The sequence below is a fragment of the Lithobates pipiens genome, unplaced genomic scaffold, assembly GCF_037356315.1.
Source record: "Lithobates pipiens isolate NorthernLeopardFrog02 unplaced genomic scaffold, aLitPip1_a1.2 Scaffold_19, whole genome shotgun sequence".
Taxonomy (NCBI): domain Eukaryota; kingdom Metazoa; phylum Chordata; class Amphibia; order Anura; family Ranidae; genus Lithobates; species Lithobates pipiens.
Window position 1 is genome coordinate 205,100,160 of NW_027507764.1, and position 24,812 is coordinate 205,124,971.

General features: G+C 40.9%; 1 protein-coding gene across 14 annotated transcripts in view; it reads left to right on the plus strand.

Annotated features, from left to right (window-relative positions):
• The first annotated feature begins 3,545 nt into the window (after positions 1-3,545).
• Positions 3,546-24,812, plus strand: part of AMPH (amphiphysin) — a 301,464-nt gene continuing 280,197 nt past the window's right edge. For 11 of the 14 annotated variants that reach the window (XM_077491634.1, XM_077491643.1, XM_077491639.1 and 8 more), the window contains exon 1: positions 3,563-3,724. In XM_077491634.1, the coding sequence (XP_077347760.1) occupies positions 3,656-3,724 (69 nt within the window). In that variant the 5' untranslated portion in view covers positions 3,563-3,655. Of the gene's footprint in view, positions 3,725-24,812 lie in introns of all 14 variants that reach the window. The other 3 variants (XM_077491630.1, XM_077491632.1, XM_077491631.1) reach the window with 3 other exon arrangements.

Below are 24,812 nucleotides of genomic sequence, written 5' to 3' on the forward strand. Positions count from 1 at the left end.
ATTTGTGGATAATGGCTCTCACTGTGGTTCTCTGGATTCCCAAAGCTTTGGAAATGGCTTTATAACCCTTTCCAGACTGATAGATCTCAATTACTTTCTTTCTCAATTGTTCCTGAATTTCTTTGGGTCTCGGCATGATGTGTAGCTTTTAAAGATCTTCTGGTGGACCTTACTGTGTCAAGCAGCTCCTATTTAAGTGATGCCTTGATTGTGAACAGGTGTGGCAATAATCAGGCCTGGGTGTGGCTAGAGAAATTTAACTCAGGTGTGGACAACCACAGTTATAGTATGTTTTAACAAGGGGGGCAATCACTTTTTCACACAGGGCCATGATGGTTTGGATTTTTTTTCACCTTTAATAATAAACACCTTCATTTACAAATTGCATTTTGTGTTTACTTGTGTTGTCCTTGACTATTGTTTAAATTGGTTTGATGTTCCGAAACACTTAAGTGTGACAAACATGCAAAGGAACAGGAAATGAGGAAGGGGGCAAACACTTTTTCACACCACTGTAAATGCAGTGATTCATGTGTAAATGACACTGGCAGTGAAGGGGTTAACCAGTGGGTGGCAGTGTAGGGGTTAAGTGTTAACACTGGCCGCCTTCCCTGTATGTGGACTCATACAATAAAGCAGCGACACATATCATAGCGCAATATGTATAATATGCACCAACGAATATGTAAAAGCAAAGATTCCACTCACAAAACCTCAGGGTAATTTGCACTTACAGGTAAAAAATAATCAGCCGGCTAGAACGTATTACAAACACACACCGCTCATCTATTGCTGACACCAGCCTCACTGATCCTCGTCACTGGCTCCTCCTACTCGTTGCGTCACATGTCACGTGACGTTTTCAAGGAATAGCCTTTTTTAAGGAAAGGCTGCCCATTCCTCTTGGCAAAAAGCCCCCAGTTCCTGTAAATTCTTGGGCTGTCTTGCATGAACTGCACGTTTGAGATCTCCCCAGAGTGGCTCAATGATATTGAGGTCAGGAGACTGAGATGGCTACTCCAGAACCTTCACTTTATTCTGCTGTAGCCAATGACAGGTCGACTTGGCCTTGTGTTTTGGATCATTGTCATGTTGGAATGTCCAAGTACGTCCCATGCACAGATTCCTGGCTGATGAATGGCAATGTTCCTCCAGTATTTTTTGATAACATACTGCATTCATCTTGCCATCAATTTTGACCAAATTTCCTGTGCCTTTGTAGCTCACACATCCCCAAAACATCAGCGATCCACCTCTGTGTTTCACAGTAGGAATGGTGTACCTTTCATTATAGGCCTTGTTGACTCTCCAAATGTAGTATTTATGATTGTGGCCAAAAAAGCTCAAATTTGGTCTCATCACTCCAAATGACTTTGTGCCAAAAGGTTTGAGGCTTGTCTCTGTGCGGTTTGGCGTATTGTAAGCGGGATACTTTGTGGCATTTATGTAGTAATGGCTTTCTTTTGGCGACCCAACCATGCAGCTCATCTTTCTTCAAGTGCCTCCTTATTGTGCATCTTGAAAAAGCCACATCACATGTTTTCGGAGAGTCCTGTATTTCTCCTGAAGTTATTTGTGTGGTTTTCTTTGCATCCCGAACAATTTTCCTGGCAGTTGTGGCTGAAATTTTAGTTGATCTACCTGACCGTGGTTTGGTTTCAACAGAACCCCTCATTTTCCACTTCTTGATTAGAGTTTGAACACTGATTGGCATTCTGAATTCCTTGGATATCTTTTTTTTTATCCCTTACCTGTTTTATACAGTTCTACCTATTCCCGCAGATCCTTTGACAATTCTTTTGCTTTCCCTATGACTCAGAGTCCAGAAACGTCAGTGCAGCACTGGATGAAAGATGCAAGGGTCTGTCAGGAGTCCAGAAACTCATTGACCGTTTATACACACACACTAATTACAAGCAAACAGATTACAGATGAGGATGGTTACCTTTAATAGCCATTCACACCCCTTTGTGCCAACTTCTGTGCATGTTATCAGGACCAAATCACCAGGGTATGTAAACTTTTGATCAGGGCCATTTGGGTAGTTTCTATTGTGATTATGATTTAAAAAGAGTAAACACAGTTGATTGATAATAAATGGCTTCAGCCAAACACTAACCATGAGTGAAAGAAATGTTTTTGTGTTATCATTCATATTCTCTGCAAAATGGCCAAGAAATCATAAATTCTGCCAGGAGAGCACAACTGTATATATATATATATATATATTTCTATCTATCTATCTATCTATCTATCTATCTATCTATCTATCTATCTATCTATCTATCTATCTATCTATATAATGTGTGTGTATACAGTATATATACAGTATCTCACAAACCCCTCACATTTTATAAATAAATATATATAAATTCATAAATATTTTATTATATCTTTTCATGTGACAACACTGAATAAATTACACTTTGCTAAAATGTAAAGTGGTGAGTGTACAGCTTGTATAACAGTGTAAATTTCATGTCCCCTCAAAATAACTCAACACACAGCCATTTCTTCAGTGTTGTCACATGAAAAGATATAATAAAATATTTACAAAAATCTGAGGGGTGTACTCACTTTTGTGAGATACTGTATATATATATATATATATATATATATATATATATATATGAATTTATTTTTATTTTTTTAAAACCAGAGTTTAGTCAATTTAAGCCCCAGTAGAGGATGAAACATATTAGAATCCTGTGTCTCTGTGCACCTGCTGAACAAAAAAGTTGATTTTATCTTTTGGAAGTAGTGTGTGGCTTCAGGACTTTGTTGAAAGCATGTAAGCTCTGCTAAGTGATGGCTCTTGATACACACTGAACCACCAAAATATAAAATCCACAGAAGCGTTAGCAGCTGTGCCCTGATTACAATTTCCCTGGATAGCAGTAAATGTTCAGTGGTTTTACCTGTTGCTTGGAGTCGCTCTTTACCTCTCCCATTAGTATCCACACAAACCATTATAAATGCCTATTCATACACCATGCTTTAACAAAAAAAACAAAAAAAACACTCTTGATGTGTTAAATCCCAGTAGTCCACATTGCAGAGTGGTGGATCTATACCAGTGATTTCATTTTCATTTACATTAGTAAATCTCATTAGGAATCTGGAGGCAGCCTAGCAAATAGGACTCTTCATCCTGAATACTGATCGGGGTGTTAACTCCAAGGCACATACACACTCTCAATGAGCAAGTTCAGCACCATGGACAGCAGCACATCCCCATTCAATACATAGTGATGTACCTAGATGACCCTTCACAGGTAGAACATTCCTTACCTGTACAGTAGTATAAGACTTTATATATATATATATATATATATATATATATATATATATATATATATAATTTTTTCGTTATAGAAACATTCTAGCAGGGTGTCCCTATAGATGCAGCTAAAGCCATAACGTCACAGCATTTTAATCCAGGAAACCTTATAATCCATGATGTCCTTATGCGCATTGTTGCATCTCTCACTTCCTCTTAATTGTCTTGTTGCTCTCATTATATTATCCCCCATCAGTGTCTTTTTCTCTCCTGGTGCTGGAACTCCTCCTCTTCCCATCCCCTCCCTTCTCATTCTCTCTCTCAGCCTCCAGGCTCCATCTGATTCCTCTCACTTGGCTCCCTGGACCAGCAGCCATGGCTGATATGAAAACAGGCGTCTTTGCAAAGAACGTCCAGAAAAGGCTTAGCAGGGCTCAGGAAAAGGTAAGAGATACCCAAAACATCTGTGCTTATATAGCTGTATCAGTGATCTGCAGAAGAGATGCATTGGATTAACACAGAAGCCTGCACTACCCTTACAGAAAGGCAATGCAGGATGCTACTACTGTGTAGTGCTTTGAAAGGCCCTCTCTGTTTAAATGATTAATTGTAGTCAGTATGGATGATTGCATTCATTCACATTCACATGTATTGTGTGCATTTTTCTAAGTTGACACCGAGGACAGAGCACGAGCTAATAAATGCATTGATGATCATGGTTACAGTCGACAGCTGGTGTCAATGTGGAGTCATGTTGTAGGGGAGGGAGTGTGTGAAGAGCTGTCTTGGAGCTCAAGGGTTACATTCAATGCAGTAGGGGCTGGGGGAGCATATTGCAAGGCTGCACAAATAGAAACTACTAGGAATGGTGGGAGGGAGTGCATGGTGGAGGAACAGCAGCACTTTCGCAAGGTCGAGATGCTGCAAGTCTGCATAGCTGTACATCCAGTGCAGTGGCATGGGTGCCCAGTGATGGACTGGCTGTTACACCCACTTACTACAACCGTTATTATCATCGCTGGCTGCAAATGTTCAGCACGTCATTTTTTAATATTATTATACCAAGAGAGGAGTGGGATACAACAGTGTTAAATTAGGTCATTTAGTTTTTTGCTAACAGTTTCTTTGGATATTTTTGTTACTTTATTACCTTTTGTAATGTGTATCTTACACTTAAAAATATCATTTATTATCTAGAATTTTTCAGTAATAGAATTAACATCCTATATTTAAATATTTAAATATAATGTTATTTGTCAAGGTCATATATAGTTTAATACAGCATTCAACAATGATATGATATGATAATATATTATATTTAATAGAGTTGATTTACTAAAGGCAAATAGAACATTCACTTCGCCGAGAAATGTTTCCTTAGTTTGCAAATGTGAAAATTCATTTTACGAAGCATATCCAATCACGTGCAAGAAAAAAAAAATGTTTGCACATGATTGGATGATGGGATTCAGCATCACCTCATTCACTGAACCAGCTATTCTCAACAAAGTTTAAAGCAGTTGTAAAATACAGATATTCAAAAATAAAAAACAAAAAAGCTGCAAGGCAATGGCATAATGTGCTAGTATGCATCGCATACTAGCACATTATGAAATACTCACCTTGGAATGAAGCCCTCCTGCTCTGTAAAGTCACTGCTGAGAGGGCTGACATGTTCCCCCTGTCTTTCTTCCGGGTTAGCAAGCTCGCGAGTGATTTGCCGGAGCCGGGATGACGTCACTCCCATGCGCATGGCCCTGCAAGTTATGCCGGACCTTCAGAGCGCATGCACCAGTGATGTTACTGGCTGCATGCAGGGTGAATATCTCCTAAACAGTGCATGTTTAAGAGATATTCTTTGTACCTACAAGTAAGCCTTAGTTAAGTGGAACTCTAGGGTTCCTTCAGAGGTTGCTTGGGGTTCCTTGAGCTGTGGGTTAACCCCCCCCCCCCCCCCATTTGATGGTAGCTGCATGGTCCTGGGGACAGCACCACTTGGAAAACCCAGCAGTGTGCCATCAGTGATCTTTTTAACTGTCTCTAAGAGTGGCATTCTGACCACCACTGTAAGGGTGGCATTTTTCCTACTGACCACCAATTTAAGGTACATTTTTCCCACTAATTATAAAGAATAGAATTGTGCTAAGTGTGCGATAAATGTGAGAAAATATGTAAAAGAAACTATGAAAGATATCCTGCAGCTAAGCACTATAACCTTGATACAGGACACAAAAAGTATAGATAAGGATAGGAGTGCATCGCTGGATAATGTGCTAATATACAATAAAAATGTATGTGATTACGCTGTGTCATTAATAATCCAAAATATGTGCAAATAAAAGAACATACGGTTTTGCTGCCATTGTAGTAATTATATGTGGACTATTCTTTATATTGTATGTTCTTTTATTTACACATATTTTGGATTATTAATCATAAATCATTTTTATTGTAATTATTTATTAGCATATTATGCAGTGCTGCACTCCTATCGTTATCCACATTTTCCCCACTGCCTCCCAATGATGTTATCATAGCGGGGTTCCCCTTGGACCTAATAATTATTTTAAGGGTTAAAAAGTTGAGAAACATTTTACTAAGGCCGGCCATAGACGGTTCAAATCTTGGCCGGTTCAGCAGGAACAGGCTCAGAGTCTAACCGTGTATGGGCCAGCTGAATGTACCCAGGTTGATTGATTGGTCAACTTGGGTACAACCAGCCTGCCGGATTTTGCATGGTATTATCACTAGAGACTAGTATAGCCGCTAGCAATAATCACTGTCTTCTCCTGGCAGGGGGAGCTGCCCCCGCCAGGAAAATACAATGTTTGCCGGGAGGGATTCCCTTGACAACAGTGTGGTGGCAGGAAAGAAATTCACTTTGTGTATGGGCTGCTTTAGCTAAGGGAAAATGCCCTTGCACACTGAACCATCCTATTTGCGTTTTGTAAATTAACCCCATTGCATGCTTTATAATATAATTATTATTTAATGCCTTTAGTTTTACATGTATTTTTTTTTATATATATCCATGTATGTCCAGGCAGGAAATGCTTTAAACTGCAAAAATATGAAATATATTTGTACTGCAGCAAGTGATTCATATTACGTTAAAATTCTAGACAACTTTTTATAATATGTTGACAATGTTAGTAACTGGATTTGATACATTCCGCTGTAAGGTACAAATTAAGGTTCACACGTGGATATCTAGTTTTAAATGGAGCAGTTTGATGTGATACTGAATTTATTTATGCAAGTGTCATCCAGCTAAATCTACTGAAGCCCATCACATAATATCTAGCAGTACTCTGAAGATCTACTGTAACTAATCGATGTAAGTAAATATAATCCTTTATTATAGTGGCATCGCTGTATTGAAATCCCCCTTTTTGTCCTCGGAAGTGTTGACTAGAAAGAAATTTAGGCCAAATGGCAGCACAATGGGCTGAGTAGAGCTGTAGAAAGATTACATCTGTCATTGTGATTTGTTGAGGCAGATAAACAATCTGCTGTCACTTGTCCCCGCCCCCACACATGCACATTTTCAATGCAGTAAGAGGATTGCATTCCAGTTAACCTTTTCAGGGATCAGCACTCCACCACTGACTTTATTATTAGTGCTTGCACTTACACACGTCATCTTATCCCTTTACTGCCACCCTGGCTGCTGCAGGCACTTAGCAACTTTGGCCATGCATGGCATCCAGGACCCCCATTACAGCCTCAGGCTTGTATTCTGCATTAGACAAACACATTGGGGTTGATTTACTAAAGGAAAATAGACTGTTTACTTTGCAAAGTGCAGTTGCTCCAGAGCTTAGTAAATGAGCAGAAGCTCTTCTGATTTCCATCATCCAATCACGTGCAAGCAAAAATTATGTTTTTTTTTATTTTCCTTGCACGTGATTGGGTACTCTTTGCAAGGTGAAGCCTTACCTCATTTACTAAGTTTTGGAGCAACTGACCTTTGCAAAATGCACAGTCTATTTACTTTTAGTAAATCAACCCCTTTGTCAGGCTGAAATGCTTGTTGGATGTTTCAGGCATATTTTTTTTCGTTCAGGAAATATTTCGGGTTGAGCTTAAGCTATTTCTATGAAACATTTTAAATATTAAATACTGTTAAAAACAAATATGTGCTGTGAAACCCTTTTATGTTACGCATATGTAATTTACTCCAAAATCTCTTAAAACAACATATTTGTCTCTGATATATTCATAGTTATGGTCTATGGAAAAAACAGCTGGCAACTCCTCAAACTTTTTTATTATGACAAAATAGAAAATGAATATATATATATATATATATATATATATATATACACACACACATATATATATATATATATATATATATATATATATATATATATATATATACATACACACACACACACATATATATTATATACACCAAAAGAGCCCCAATTTATTCATAGTTATATGTACCCTGAAAACTAATGTGGTATTTATTATTGCTACTTTAAGTGGGATCATTAACCCCCTTCCTGACCAGGCCATTTTTTGCTATTCTGCACTGCGCTACTTTAACTGGTAATTGCGCAGTCATGCAACGCTGTACCCAAATAAAACGTATATAATTTTTTTACACAAATAAAGGTTTCTTTGGCTGGTATTTGATCACCACTGAGTTTTTTATTTCTTGCGGAAAAAAAAAAACAATATTTTTTACTTTCTGCCATAAATTGTATCCAATAAAAAAAAATCTTAAAAATCACATTTCTTTATAAATTTTGACCAAAATGTATTCTGCTACATGTTTTTGATAACAAAAAAATTCCAATAAGTGTTTATTGATTGGTTTGTGGGAAAGTTTTACAAACTATGGTATATATTGGAATTGTTTCCTTGCCAAAATATTTTATTATGCCTTCAAAGGTAAATTATACAAGGGTACAATATAATCTGTTACCAATCAAATTAATGAAGCTCAGTTATATAAATGCAAAGAATAGTATAGATTGCTAATTATATATTATTAAATAAAAGTAATAAAGTTATAAGCAACTGTTGATCTGTATTTGAATGAAATATCTTAATTTATACAGTTACAATTATAACTGTAAAAATTCTATATGATCATAGGTAGCATATGTGGGAGCTTCCAAAGTCAAGAAGTAAATATGGATATAAATAAAAATAAGAAGGGAAGAAGGGTAGAAGGAAAGAGAGGGATGTATAGAGAGAGGGTAATGAGTTCCACAGGGTTCGGTCGGGAGCCACCACAACGTCCTTGAACAACCATATTTGAAATGAAACCTATCAAATGTACTACCATGGTAATAGTACTCTGTTATCAAATGTTGATGGCAAAAAAAATTCTATCCAAGGTTGCCATATTTTTTTCATATTCGGGGATTTGGTCCGTTTCAAGAGCTAAAATTTTCACTTATATCATAGTATTATACATTCTATTCACAGTCTCATTGATTTCCAAAGTCGAGGATCTCCACGCTTTCGCCAGCGTTTGTTTCATGTATTGGCATTTTTTATCTTTTTATTCATTGTTTATACTACTAATGGTGGTGATCAGCGACTTATAACGGGACTGCGATACTGTAGTGGTCAATCTGACACTGGGGAGGACTGACTAACTTCCACTGGCATTAATACAGTGATCAGTGATATTACTATACACTATCATTGTACTAATGACACTGGCTGGGAAGGGTGACCAAGGGGTTAAACATGTGCCTAACCATGTGTAATGTGTGTAAAATGTGCTTCTTTTCTCTAATGCTCTCTCCTTTTTTCATCCCTGCTTTGCAGGGATGAGAACTGACAGATCGTTCCCTCTGCACAGAGCTCTGTATTGTTTACCAACACAGAGCTCTGGGTTGTGATTGCACACAGCCGATCAGCAGGTCCTGGCCATGAATCATTGGCCGGGACTTGCTGACAGGCTCTTACGGCGCACAATCACAGCGGGAGCTGGGTGGGGGGTGTGAATGCGCTCACCCTAAATTTGGAAGTAGGCAGCGACATACAGATACGTCACTTTGCCTACAGCCGCAGCTCGCCCGCAGTACAGATGGCCGGCAAGTGGTTAAATAATAAGTAACAATTAAAGTGGTTCTAAATGCAGTATAATTTCTTACCTTACAGTATTAAGTTAAAAAAAAATAATATCGCCAAATTACCCATCTTATACATAAATTGTATCGCGATCCGGTACTGTGCACATCTGCATCGGCATTGGTCTCTCTCTCTCCCTTCTAATAGGTCACAGAGGCAACAGGGGAAGCCATTGACTTCTGCTGCTGTCAATCAAATTCTGTGAGGAGGAAGTGGAGAGGGGGGGGGGGGGCTAGCTGTGCTGTGTGTATCTATTGTCTATTGAAATTTCAGTGACAAGCTTATATGAGATTTTAGTCACTGGGTTTACATATACTTTAAATAAATAAAGTAAACATTTAGAAATTTGCAGCAAGATACATTTATTAATATCTTTTTTTTTAAATTCTTTATTTTTGAGGTTATCCAAAATTTACAAACAGCTATAAAACATATATAAACCATTCCACATAATAATACATACAGCATCAGTGCTTATAAAGGTTATCCTCCTTTACCCTCCCTCCCCCCCCCCCCTCCCCTCTCTCACTCGATCCTGCTCCATGGGATTTCTTTTGATTAACCTTCCACCATCTTCAAATAATTTTCAGTTTTACCAAATAATACCCAGAGATGCCATTTATTCTGGTACCTCTCCTCCATATTATCCAGTTTATACATTGACTCTTCAATAATTCGTATCCTTTCTAGTCTTTCTGCCCATTCCCTCATTGAGGGGGGATCCGATCTTTTCCATCTTAGCGGTATCAGTGATTTAGCAGCATTTAATAAACAGGGGATCAAGGAATTCCCATACTCCCTCTCCCCTTTTTCTATATCATGAAATAAACATACCCATGGATCCCTCCTGATCCTTTCCCCAGTTATTTCAAAAATAGTTTCAATTACTTTACCCCAGAATGTCTGTATCTTAGGGCAAAGCCACCATATATGAGCAAATGACCCCCTCCCCCAAGCAGCCTCTCCAGCATGCCCGGGGGGTCGCACTACATATTTTGTTTCCTTGTTGTGGGGTTATGTACCATCTTGTAAAAAGTTTATATGACATCTCTCGTGTTTGTGAGTCTACGGCAACCGAGTAGGTACGTCTAATTATCTTATTTCTATGATAATCGTTACTTAAGGACCCGATTTCACTTTCCCATTTTTCTAGACAGGGGGGGTAATTTTGCTCTATTCTTTCTATTAGGATTTTATAAAGTTTTGAGATCCTTTTTTCGAGGCACTGACGGTTCACTAATAGCTTCTCCAGTGGTCTAAGTTGTTCCTTACCCCGTAGTGGCTGTGGTAGAGACTGAATAAAATAATATAATTGATGATATCTCCATTTATCTAATGGTTTGTGGCCCCATTTCCCTATAATTTCCTCGTATGTGCACATCCTATTTCCTTCCATCACCTCCTGTAATTTAATGTTATTTTTCTTAACCCATCTACTATAATATAAGTATTCCTCTTGCCCTGGGATAAAAAATTTAGTGTCCAATAGTGGCATTAGTGGTGAGTTATGTCCCCAGTTATGTCTCTTATTTATTGTGTCCCATATCTGAAGTAAATTTTTTGTCAGTGTGTTTGTGCTATGGCCTAATTCTCTATGTTTTGCAGGTATCCATACTATTTCCCCTAATTCCCTACTGCTTAACTTAATTTCTAATTCAACCCAATCCTTTCCCTTTTTATTGTGTATCCAATCCGGGATTCGTGAAATTGCTATGGCCTCATAATACTTTTTAAAATCCGGCATTGCCAACCCTCCCCTGTCTTTACTTCTTATCAGGGTATTCAGTGCCACCCTCGCCGCTTTTTTTTTCCATATAAACCTATTAATCAAAGTTTTTAGTTTATTTAAATAAGCCTGTGGTAACACTATTGGGATCATTTGGCACGTATAGGTGAAGATTGGTAAAATAAAGATTTTGACTACGTTTATTCTACCTGTCCATGATAGAGCTTTATATTGACACCTTTCCAAATGTTGTTTAATTTTATTTAGTATGGGCATATAGTTGGCCTCAAACAGATCACTCATCTTTGCTGTCAACCTTATTCCCAAATAGGCCAATTCCCTCCCACACCATCTAAAGGGAAATTTAGATTGGAGGATGTTTTGCTCTATTATTGGCGTATTTAAATTCAAAATTTCCGATTTAGATATATTAACCTTGAAATTAGAGACCTTCCCATATTTTAATAATTCTTCCATTATTGCTGGTATAGAAGCCCCAGGGTTAGAAACATAGAGCAAAAGATCGTCCGCAAACGCAGCGACCTTGAACTCCCTCTCGGCCGCCAATATCCCATGAATGTTCCGATTTTTTCTAATGGCCATCAGCAGGGGTTCAAGCGACAATATAAATAATAATGGGGATAGTGGGCAGCCCTGTCTTGTCCCATTGAGCAACTCAAGGGGGCGAGACAGGGCTCCGTTTATTCTTATTTTAGCTTTCGGGTGGGTGTATAGGGCTTCTATCCAGCCCCTCATCCTCTCCCCTAATCCATACCTTTCCAGCACTTCAAACAGGAACCCCCACCCCACTCTGTCAAATGCCTTTTCCGCATCTATTGACATGAGTACCGTGGGGGCCCCCCGTCTTACCGCTTCTTGGCATAACATGATGGTCTTTAGTGTGTTATCCCGACCCTCCCTCCCTTCAATAAATCCAACTTGATCCCGCAGGATCCACTCCGACACGTGCGGTCCTAATCTTTCAGCAATAATTTTTGCAAACAGTTTGATGTCTGAGTTTAGCAAGGAAATTGGCCTATAGCTCTCCACTGCCGTTGGGTCCTTTCCCTCTTTGAGGATCAGGACCACATGCGTCAAAAGTGTTTCCTCGCGGAATTCTCCGCCCTTCCCTACTGCGTTAAAATAATCGCATAGTTTTGGGACTAGCTGTTTTTGGAATTGCTTATAGTATGAGATCGGGAAACCATCGGGCCCCGGGCAGCCTCCCTTAGCTGTATTTTTAATCGCCCTCTCAACTTCCCCTCTTGATATTGGGGCTTCTAGTGCATCCATTTCTATTTGCTTGGCCCTGGGGATATCTATCTGATTTAAATAATCTTTTATTTCCTCCCCTACTCGATTCTCTACCTTATCCTGTCGCCCGATGTTATAAAGGCCCCTATAATATGAAAAAAATGTATTCATAATATCATCTGGCATATTTTGTATGTCCCCCTCAGCGTTTCTTACTTTTGGGATAAAAGTTCTATTTTTCTTTTCCTTCACTCTCCTCGCCAACCATTTACCTGATTTATTCCCCCATTGGTACCTTTCTCTTCCCAGAATATGGTAGGCCGTTCTTCTATCCTGCTCCAAGCACTCATCTAACTCTCGCTTTTTAGTTATTAAATCTTGGGTGTCCCGAAGCCCCCATGGTCTCCCCATCTGTTCCAATCTCTGAATTTCCTCATATAATAGGGTTTTCCTCCTCTCCCTCTCTCTCTTTTTCCCTGCGCCAATCCCTATTAGTACCCCTCTTATAACTGCCTTATGCGCTTCCCATAATACAGGGCTAGAGGTTTCCGGTGTGTCGTTCAGATTAAAAAATTGTGTAATCTCATGCTCGATCCTGTCTACTGTATCTTTATCCTGTAATAGGGATTCATTCAATCTCCAATTTATCCTCGGTCCCAGATCCCCCCCGATCTCCAGCTGGATCAGCACAGGTGCATGATCTGAAACTGTTCTTATCTTTATTTCAGCCTTCTTAAGTACCCTTAAAAGTGAATGTTCCAGAAAAATATAATCTATTCGGGAGAAAGAACCATGGACTGAGGAAAAACATGTATAATCCCTATCTTTTGGATGCAGTGTTCTCCAGGTATCGTATAGTTGACATGCCGTTAACGCCCTTAAGAGCATTTTCTGTTTGTGCTCAGATATCCTAGGGCCTGCCCCTGTAGTATCTATTTTAGGGTTCATACTCCAGTTGAAATCCCCCGCCAGGATTAATTTCCCTTCTTTAAAATCTTCTATTTTATTTAATACTTTCTTCAGGAATCTATCCGTATTCTTGTTTGGGGCATAGATATTGACAATTGTACATTTAACATTCAACAGCCTGCCTTTTAGGCACAGGTAACGACCCTCCGGATCCACTAGACGTTCTTCTAGGTTAAACCTCATTGTGCTACTAAACCCTATCGCAACCCCTCTCGCGTAAGGGGATGGGGAATCCCCATAAAACCACACCGGAAAATTAGCCGAATTCAATCTAACCCCAGAAGTGCATGTTATATGCGTCTCTTGAAGGCATACTATATTAGCTTCCATGTACTGCAGTTCGTCATTTATCCTATATCTTTTCCTTTTTGAATTTAACCCCCTTACATTATAAGTGATAACATTAAGGACTACCATAGCTCTCTACACGGGGTAATACCCCCTCTTTCTTCTCCCTTTTTTTTTTTTTTTTTCCTTCTTTCCCTTCTACTTCGCTTTCCATTTTCCTTTCCTTCTTGAAGCGCCTAGTGGATCCAGTGGTACCTGTCCCCCTTAACCCCATGGGAGGACCGAGTGAGAGCCCCAAAAAGCCACCAAAACCCCCCTCCCACCCTCTCCCTCCCTCCCCCCCTATCCCTTCCCTACCTCCCCCTTGTCCTATAACGGAACGTCTTATGAGACTGGGTAGGACACCCCCCTTCCCGTTAAGCCCATGGCACTGGTGGGCCGATATTTGTGTTCGCCGCACCCCCATAGTATCCCTAGGGCTCGTACCCTTATCCGCCCGTCCCACCCCCCACCTTCCCTCCCCCTCCTCCCGCACTCCTCAGCTCTCAGCGCTGCCCATTCCCTCAGCTCATTTCCAGTATTCTACTTTCATCTCCTACTGCTCGGCCCATCCTGCCATTTCCTCCCCTGGATGCTATTCCCCTGACCCCCTAATACATCCTCCCAGCCCCATTCAATCTTTGGGGCAGGGTGTATACCTAACTGGTCACAAAAATCTGGGAGGTCTTCTGGGAAGCGTAGAACTGCAGATCGTCCCTCTTTCTTCCCTATGAGACATGCTGGGAATCCCCATTGAAATGGGATATCCGCCGCTCTCAATAATTCCGTGAGTGGTTTTAAACATCTTCTTCTTCCCAATGTCTCCCCCGCTAAGTCAGAATAGATCTGCAGTTCCGTGCCCTCATGGACCACCCCAGACTGCATTCTCACTCTTCTCATTACCTGCATTTTTTCTGCTACATTGTGAAATCGCACTATAACGTCTCGCGGTGCTTCTGATCTGATCCCCCGGGGGCGTGTCATTCTATGTATTCTATCAATTTTCAATGGGGCTGTAACTTCCTTATCCACTAGAGGGCCAAAAATCTGTTGAGCTATCTCTCCCAGGGCGGAACCGCTATGTGACTCCGGGAGACCCTTTATCCGTATGTTCTTCCTCCTACTTCTATTTTCTTGATCCTCCAACTTATATCTAATTGATCTATTTGACCTACGGAGGGCTGTTATCTGTTCTACAATTCCGTCTATCTTACACTCTTGGTTCTCAACTCTATTTTCTATCTCCTCCACTCTCCCTAAAACCAAGCCTATATCACTTCTTATTGTTGCGATATCCGCCCTTAGAGAGACCTCCATTCTCGAGAACATCTCAGAGAGCATCTCCCTAATTTGTGGGGACTGGGGGATTTCTTTATGACTATCCGAGACCATTTCTTCTGCCTCTCTGTTACCCATCCCCACCGCTCCCTGGGGATTATTTTGGACTACTCCTTCATTTTGTGGGTTTACTCCGCTTTTTTTTTTAACCTCACTTAACTTTATGGTAGGGTTTTTTACCCCCCTACCCTCTTCCCCCTTCTGTCTATTTGGGCCCGAGCGGGATGGTTTTTCTATTCTAGGGCTACCGATCTCTTCATCCTCTCTGATACTAGAATTTGCAGCCATGTATTTTTGGATTCCAACCGGGCTTGCCGCCGGGGTGATCGTCTTATTTGCCTTACCTGCCTTTCCCTTCATTTTGGCCAGACCCAGGTCCACCTCTCACTATCTATCGATCGCCAAGTTATTCTCTTTACTGTTTTCCCCCTCCCTTTTCTTTCCTTCCCCCCTATCTCCACACTGATCTAATATACCTAATATACCTCTCTCCCAGGCCTTGAGAGATATCCCAGGGGGCTAATATCACCCTCAATGATGAACAATTAAATCAAAGATATCAAGAGCAGAAAAAAAAGAGAAGAAAAAAAAAAAAAAGAAAAAGAAAAAAAAAACAGAACGGATGGAAGCTAGTTCAAATGCTTTCCACCTCGCAGGTAGGTCATCTGTCCAAGTTCATACCGTATATCTCCTTGAGTTACCCAAAGCGACCCAAACTAGGCAGTGGAGAGATATTAACATTAATATTATTATAGCTGTTATAATGAGTACATCTATACTGGTAGTAAGTTATCCCACCCAAGAATCGAAAAGCAGGGAATGGTATCGAATAACTTCAGACCTTTAACTGTTGACTGGGAAGGTACAAAACCGACCCACTACAGTAAATGATTTTAAATGCCTTTTCCAGCTTTTCCCGCCAGAAAGATTCTAACATCAGATATTAACCCTCAAGATGCATCCAATGGCTACTGTTCAGTACAATCTTCCCCCTTTTGGTTATGTACGTATCTGTTCAGCTATTCTTTATGTTTCAGGAAGAAAAAAAGGGGGGGGGTTTTAGCAGATAAAGCAGGTTCAGCAGCAAGCAAATTATAACTTTTCCTCTTCTTATCTCTTATCTCTTCCCCCTCTCCAAGTACTCTTAGAGCCTAATTAATGCAGGTTTGGAGTGTGCAGGGGAATACTGTCCTTCGGGGGTCCACGTTCAAAAACAGCCTTCTTGTTCCATAGAGGAGGGGGGGGGGGGGTAGAAACAAAATAAGCCAAAGCTATAACCAGGGGGGTATCTCCCTGTCTGGTATGCTGTCCATATATCTCATATGTTTTTTAAACCGCTACTCCACAGCTCCAGCAGAAATTGCGGAGCATAATACCAGTCACTGTTGATTTTCATTCAGGGATTATTGCTATTACTTCAACACTGAATAGGTGTAGAACGGTCCATAATCTCCCCACTGTTTACTATGAGGGGGCCCGCAGCACATATACGATCTCAGAGCTTCACCAATATAACAAGTTCCTCAATATCACCAAGCAAAGATATTGTACAGCTGTCTTAGCCCTCACAGGCTGATACGCTTACCACCTCCCTGGTGCAGCCCTGAGGAGTTAGTCCCGGCGTCCCGGCATCAGCATTGACCTCCTAAGGCTCTCTTTCATCCCAGAGCAGCTTGGTGTAGCGAGGGTCAGCGAGGATGTTAAAGCACGGAGAATCAGCCAGCCTATGCAGAGTTAGCAGCGGACGGTGAGCGGTGGGATCCTACCCGGTCATCTTGGTATGGCCCCAGCATCTGTGCCTGCTTCCCGGTCCGGTCCGCTCGTTTTCTCCGTCCAGATGGGATCCCTTCCAGAGACCGTATCGCCGATGTCAGCGGTCCGGTCCGTTCGTGCGGTCTGAGAGGCTGAAGAGTACGCCGCGCTCCATGCGGCGTGAGGTGAAGGGTAGCGAGGGAGAGCAGGGGGGGCACGGAGGAACGAGCTCCACGGCCACGCCCCCTACGTCATGACGCTGCCGCCCTCCAGACTGTCGGCACACAATAGGTTGTTAAACGGGACATTTATTAATATCTTAATGTAAAAAGAAATCGATTGTTTGCTGAGATCATATCTCTAACCCTCTTTGGATTTTTTCTCTATGCTTTCATTATTGTCATTAGTGTCTTGCCACCCATATTTGATTATTTGCGTGAGTCGCACTATAAGGGACTGAAATGCTCCAGGAAAGCACTTTTCATTCTGAGCTAATCAAAATGACCACAGCGGATCACAGGTGAAAGTTAAATGGTTTTGTGTGCCATTAAGAAGGAGATTAGCAACACCTGATTGAGTTTCTAGGTCATTTTTAGGAAGGGGATGATCCTTATTCCAACAAAACGTCACTTCCGCCCATACGTCTTAAAGGCACATTTTTTCAATGTCATTTTTTCAAATGACATTTTTTATTTTTTATTTTTATTGCATTTAAGTCCAAATATGAGATCTGAGGTCTTTTTGACCCCATATCTTATATTTAAGAGGACCTGACATTCTTTTTTCACAAGGGATGTTTACATTCCTTGTAATAGGAATAAAAGTGGCCCAAATATTATTTTTTTTTTAAATAGTGTAAAAATAAATTAAATAAAATGAAATAAATAAGAAAAATAAATACATTTTAAAGCACCCCGTCCCGACGAGCTTGTGCGCAGAAGCAAACACATACGTGAGTAGCGCTCGCATATGAAAACCACACATGTGACCGCGATTGTTAGAGTGAGAGCAATAATTCTAGCCCTAGACCTCCTCTGTAACTCAAAACATGCAACCTGTAAAATGTGTTAAACGTCTCCTATGGAGATATTTAAAGGTAAAAGTTTGTCGCCATTCCGGGCGCAATTTTGACATGTTGGGTATCAATTTACTCTGCGTAACATTATCTTTCACAATATAAACAAAATTGGGATAACTTTACTGTTGTCTTATTTTTTTATTCAAAAAAGTGCATTTTTTCCAAAAAAAGTGCAGTTGTAAGACCGCTGCGCAAATACGGTGTGACAAAAAGTATTGCAGTGACCGCCATTTTATTCTCTAGGGTGCTAGAAAAAAAAATGTATAATATTTAAGGGTTCTAAGTAATTTTCTAGCAAAAAAACTTTAAAACACAGAATCTGAAAAAGAGGCCCAGTCCTTAAGCGGTTAAAATGTGAAATGTGGCTGGTTGCTTTGTGTTGCTGCCACACAATGCTGCACTCTCTGCTGTTGCACTGAATACACTTGATGAAGTGAAGCAAAAAGACCTCACTGGTAATTATTATACTGTGCCCTAGTAAATGGACCATCTGCACTCAGTGTAATGTAAGCGTGCCGTATAATCTTTTCCTTCAGTCCTTAAGGTGTATCCGATTTCTGTGATCGCTTCCAACAGTGTTTTCATATTTACTTGAGCTGTGATCACCTATGTTGATGCACATTCATCACTTCACAATAGCTGTAAATGTGCTAAAATGATATAGGTCACACTTTAAATGGTTGAAATATATAATTCTGACAGATTCCATGTGCAGCATAAAGAATATACATGTTTAGTATGTAGCAAATACAGCAGTTATCTCTGATTGATGCTGTTACAGCGAGTTTATAATCAGGGCTGCGCTATACGCTTGACTTGGCTGTGTTCGTTTTTAACAGTTACATTACCTATCCCGTTAATGTTATGTATGTTTTAAAGTAATAATAAAGATTTATTTTGTATTTTGTTAAAAAAAAAAAAAGTTATACTTACCTGCTTTGTGTAATGGTTTTGCACAGAGTAGCCCTTATCCTCCTCTTCTCGGCCCCCCCCCGCCGATTGCTGGCTTTCTATGGGGGCACTCCTGCTTGCTTTTGAGCCTTGCCCCCCACTCCCTCATTACTGGCTGTGATCAACTCCAGATGGCTCCCACTGCTGTATCTGAGCCAATGAGGAGGCATTAAGCTGAGAGAGCCTAGGCTCGTGTGCACATCGCTGGATCAAGATCGGTCTCAGGTATGTTTTTAGGAGGGGCTGCGGGGAAAGCTACAGAATTTAATACAGTAATTAGTTACAGTAAGGTAAAAAAAAACTTCTGACTTTACAACTACTTTAACCTCCCTCCCGGTATAATTATGTCAGATTTTTTATGCTCAAAGCGATACATTGTTTTGTATGGAAATTTAGTGTTTTATATTATAAGTCTGTAATTCTTATGCCCTGTACACACGGTCGGACATTCCGACGACAAAATCCGTCAGACTTTTTCCGAACGATTTTGGCCCAAACTTGTCTTGCATACACACTGTTGCACAAAGTTGTTGGATAATCCGATCGTTCAGAACGCGGTGACGTAGAACATGTACGATGGGACTATAAAGAGAGCAGTAGCCAATAGCTTTTGCTTGGTAATTCATTCTGAGCATGCGTGACGCTTTGTCTGTCGGAATTTTATACACGTGATTGGAATTGAAACGATCAGATTTTGTTGTCGGAAAATTTTAGATCCAGCTCTCAAACTTTGTGTGTCGGAAATTCCGACGGAAAAAGTCCAATGGAGCCCACACACGGTTGGATTTTCCGCACATTTTCCGTCAAAAAGTCAGACTGTGTGTACAGGACATTAGGAATAACACACTTAAATCTGTCCAAACAAGAGTCTAGTAGACATCCCGGGTATGATAAAGTTTGAAACATGAAATCATCAATTATAATATAATAAATAACTATAAATAATTATAACAAATAATAATATAATAATAATAATAATAATAATAATAATAATAATAATAATAATAATAATAACATGTATTCAATAATGTAATCAAATCAAAAATACAGAAATTTGCTCAGTTGCAAGATTGTAGCTGTCATTACTTTCAGTGTTTGATGATTAATGTCCCCACAAATCATTATCACTCAATTCTGTAAGTGATTCTAATTTATTATCACTGTTTTCTAGCTAGTTTAAAACCACTTTTGACATAAAGGGACATTCTTTGGTTGCCATGGACATTCTCAAGTTTCCAGGCAGAAATAACAGTATATATATATATATATATATATATATATATATATATATATATATATATATATATATATATATATATATAATATAATATAAAACTGCATGCAGGGCCCTGGACAAAGCATTAGGGACAAAAGGGAGGTGAAATAATTTGATACAGTAATGTAATCTGTAAGATTACAGTGTACTGTATGTATTATGTGTTTTTAACTTTTTGAATTTGGCACCGGGCTCCGTCCCTGTGCGCTGCGACGCTTGCAGGGAACGGAGCAGGGCACTGTGATACATCGAGTGGAGGACATAGCCTGTGGACACAGCGGGGAGACATCACAGGTCCTGAGGACAAGGTAAGTTACAATTACCTGGATCCTGTGATGCAATCCTGAGTGTGGCTTGGGGTTACCACTTGTGAAAATTCCCCCCGAGCCACACTTGGAAATACCACTAAGGAGGTTAAGGGTAAGGCCTCATTCATGCGGCCACCTCCGTGTTAACGGATTCCACTTGCTCAGCAGGGGATCGCTCCGCTGATCCCCACTGAGCAGGTGGATGACAGGACACAGACACAGTCCTACTCTCTTCTATGGGGAAATCAGATGGAAAGGGAACCGCCTGTCCATTTCCATCTGATCCTATCTGATCAGATCCGCTGGACAGATGGAAAATAGGAGCACCATCCATCTGGGTTTTGTGGGGGGGGGGGGATCAGATCAGATGACAGTGTCCGCTGACATCTGCCTCTCTATAGAGGAGACTGCAGGGTCAAATCAGGTCCACCTGAAAAACTGACAGGCGGACCTGATCAGACAGATATAAAAATTTGAAGCAACAAGTTAGAAATATTTCCTCTTAGTTCTAATGCCGCATACACACGGCAGGAATTTCTGATAGAAACAGTCTGATGGGAGCTTTTCATTTTCCGACCATGTGTATGCCCATTGGTCTTTTTTCTGTCGGCATTTCCGATGGTCTTTAGATTGAGAGCCTGTTCTTAATTTTTCAGACGGAAAACCTTTCTATCAGATTTTTCGATCATGTGTATGCAATTTCGACACGCAAAATTCCGACGCATGCTCGGAAACAATTTGACGAATGCTCGGAAGTATTAAACTTCCCTTTTATAGTGCCGTCGAACGTGTTGTATGTCACGTGTTATTGATCGTCGGAATTTGGCGTGACCATGTGTAGGCAGTTTGAGCGAAATTCCATCAGAATTCCGACGGGAAAACCATCAGAGCTTTTTCCGATGAAAATTCCGATCGTGTGTACGCGGCATAAGGGTTTTTTTCGGGGGGGGGGGGTTATTTATGAAATTTTATTCATTCCAAAACTTAAAAGCAAACAACAGTTTGAAAAATGTTTCAACTACATTTAAAAAGTCTCTGATGCCAGTGTCAAAGTTACAAACATTTTTACGAAAATCTATTGATTTATGGCCAGCTTCCTTACAATGATCTTCTCTTATTTGGTCTATTTTGGTTTTGATGTGTCAAGCAAAGTTTGGTAATTTTATGTTGTTGATGATTTTGTGCCACATTTTGCTAGAAATTTTGAAATAAAGTATCTCACAAAAGTGAGTACACCCCTCACATTTTTGTAAATATTTTATGATATCTTTTCATGTGACAACACTGAAGAAATTACACTTTGCTACAATGTAAAGTAGCGAGTGTACAGCTTGTATAATAGTGTACATTTGTTGTCCCCTCAAAATAACTCAACACACAGCCATTAATGTCTAAACCACTGGCAACAAAAGTGAGTACACCCCTAAGTGAAAATATCCAAATTGGGCCCAATTAGCCATTTTCCTTCCCTGGCGTCATGTGATTCATTAGTGTTACCAGGTCTCAGATGTAAATGGGGAGCAGGTGTGTTAAATTTGGTGTTATCGCTCTCACTCTCTCATAATGGTCACTGCAAGTTCAACTTGGCACCTCATGGTAAAGAACTCTGTGGGCATCTGAAAAATACAATTGTTGCTCTACATAAAGATGGCTTAGACTATAAGAAGACCCTGAAACTGAGCTGCAGCACGGTGGCCAAGACCATACAGCAGTTTAACAGGACAGGTTCCACTCAGAACAGGCCCCGCCATGGTCAACCAAAGAAGTTGAGTGCATGTGCTCAGTGTCATATCCAGAGGTTGTCTTTGGGAAATAGATATATGAGTGCTGCTAGTATTGCTGCAGAGGTTGAAGGGGTGGGGGGTCAACCTGTCAGTGCTCAGACCATATGCCACACACTGCATCAAATTGGTCTGCATGGCTGTCGTCTCAGAAGGGAGCCTCTTTTGTAAAGATGATGCACAAGAAAGCCTGCAAACAGTTTGCTGAAGACAAGCAGACTAAGGACATGGATTACTGGAACCATGTCCTGTGGTCTCATGAGAACAAGGTCAGGTCTGACATGGATATTAAGGGGAACCCCGTGTCAAATTAAAAAAAAAAATTGACGTGGGGGTCCCCCTAAAAATCCATACCAGACCCTTTATCCGAGCATGCAACCTGGCAGGCCGCAGGAAAAGAGGGGGGGATGAGAGAGCGGCCCCCCCTCCCTCCTGAACCGTACCAGGCCACATACCCTCAACATTGGGAGGATGCTTTGGGGGTCTGTGACCCCTCAAAGCACCTTGTCCCCATGTTGATGAGGACAAGGGCCTCATCCTCACAACCCTGGTTGTGAGGGTCTGCGGGCGGGGGGCTTATCAGAATCTGGAAGCCCTCTTTAACAAGGGGACCCCAGATCCCGGCCCCCCCCCTGTTTGAAATGGTAAGGGGGTACAAAAGTACCCCTACCATTTCACAAAGAAAGTGTCAAAATGGTTAAATAAGACAAACACACTTTTGAAAAATTCCTTTATTAAAAATAAAAAAAATAAAAAAAAGATTCCAGCGGTGCTAATCCACTCTTGCTATCCAGCGACGGGTCTCCGGGGTCCAGCGATGGATGATCATATCCAGCGACGAGGGATCTCTCAGTCCAGCGCTGTCCATACATCCTTCTTCTGTCTCCACTCCGGAGACACTGCAGAGATCCCAGCGCTGACGTTTCTTATATTAGGAGGGCGGGGACACCCGTCACCTGACCCCGCCCCTCTGACGCTGGAGAGGGAAGCCAGGGGTTCCCCAGTGACGTGTGGGTGACCCCGCCCCCTCTGATGTAACGCAGGTTTCCGAATGAATGAATGAATGAATGAATTGTCGGCTAATGCAGAGAACACTCATTGAGTGTTCTCTGTATTACGGGACCCGACAATAGCCGCAAGTGATTTTAAAATACTTTTTTTCCTGCACAAATGACACTTTGTGCAGGGACAGTTCTAAGCACCAGAAACATGCGCCCCTTCACAGGCATACTATAGATACCCCCCAGCTACAAAATTTAAAGGAATATTACACTTTTATTGTTTCACTTTAATCATTATTAAAATCACTGCTCCTGAAAAAACGGACGTTTTTAAAACTTTTTTTTGCATTGATCCATGTCCCCTGGGGCAGGACCCGGGTCCCCAAACACTTTTTAGGACAGTAACCTGCATATTACCCTTTAAAATTAGCACTTTAGATTTCTCCCATAGACTTGTATAGGGTGTTCCGGCTTTTCGAATTTGCTGCGAAGAGCCCAAATTGTTTACTGTTCGCTGAACAGGCGAACAGGCAATGTTCGAGTAGAACATGAGTTCGACTCGAACTCGAAGCTCATCCCTACATATGGCATCATTAAAACATTAAAAATATCATGGATGAAAATGGTCAGTCTGGACACAACCAGACCAAGGTAGTGACAAAAGAAACAGTTGGCCATTATTTTGTATTCCTGTAAATTCCTCTAGGGCAGAACATGAGTTTCTCCTTCCTCCACTGACATTTCTACAGTAATGATCAAATAGAATAACTAAGAGGCATTCTGAAAACATTTGGCCCACCACAGAGAAGTGTAATGTAGCACTTTTTAGAGCAGGGATAGAAGGTGAGAAGGGCCAGTGAGAGGAGAACAATAGCGGTGGAAGGTAAAAGCCACTCGAGAGAAGAAAATACAAACTACACTGCAATATTCACGATGGTGGGAGTGCAAACTGGCTCCCAAAGCTTTTAAACAGCTACATTTACTTATAGAGTATCTATGGTAAAAATGTAAATGCAAATATTAAATTAAATATTAAATGCAAAAGGAGCGTGCACAGGGGAGGCCGTTATATGACGGCCTCCCGGGAATTCACATCTGCGCTGTGGCCATCATTCGGCCATAGCACGGATGTCAGATGGTTAAAGCATGTTATATGACACAGTGCTTGTCCTGTGTCATTTGGTCCCCTGTAACACCTAAAAAACCTGGTTGATCCTGCCAGTTTCTACCCTCCCCTATTTAAACTGACCACGGTTTATCATGGCTGCTGAGCCTGACAGCGTGGTCAGTTTACATGTCTCCGTCATCTGCTATCTGCTCTCCTCTCTGCTCCTGTGTCCTCCTCCCCCCCTCTCTGTCTGTCTGCTCGTGACAGTGCTGCCCCTCCCCCTCCTGCTGCTCTCATAACACTAACCTGTATACACCCTCTGCACTGCCTCCCACTGTAGTGTGCCCCTCTGTGAATGATTTATAAATATAAATGCTGTAAATACCTAATTTAAGATCCAAGATTGTGATCACATGACCAGCTAGCTCTCTCCTCCTCTCCTACTCCCCTCCAGACTGGTATCTGCAGGGGAATCTTAGCCCCTCTTTCTGCACCTGTCAGAGGAGGAAAGGAGAAAGCTGGCTGGTCATGTGATTGCCACGACCTCGGCTGTGAAATGAGGTA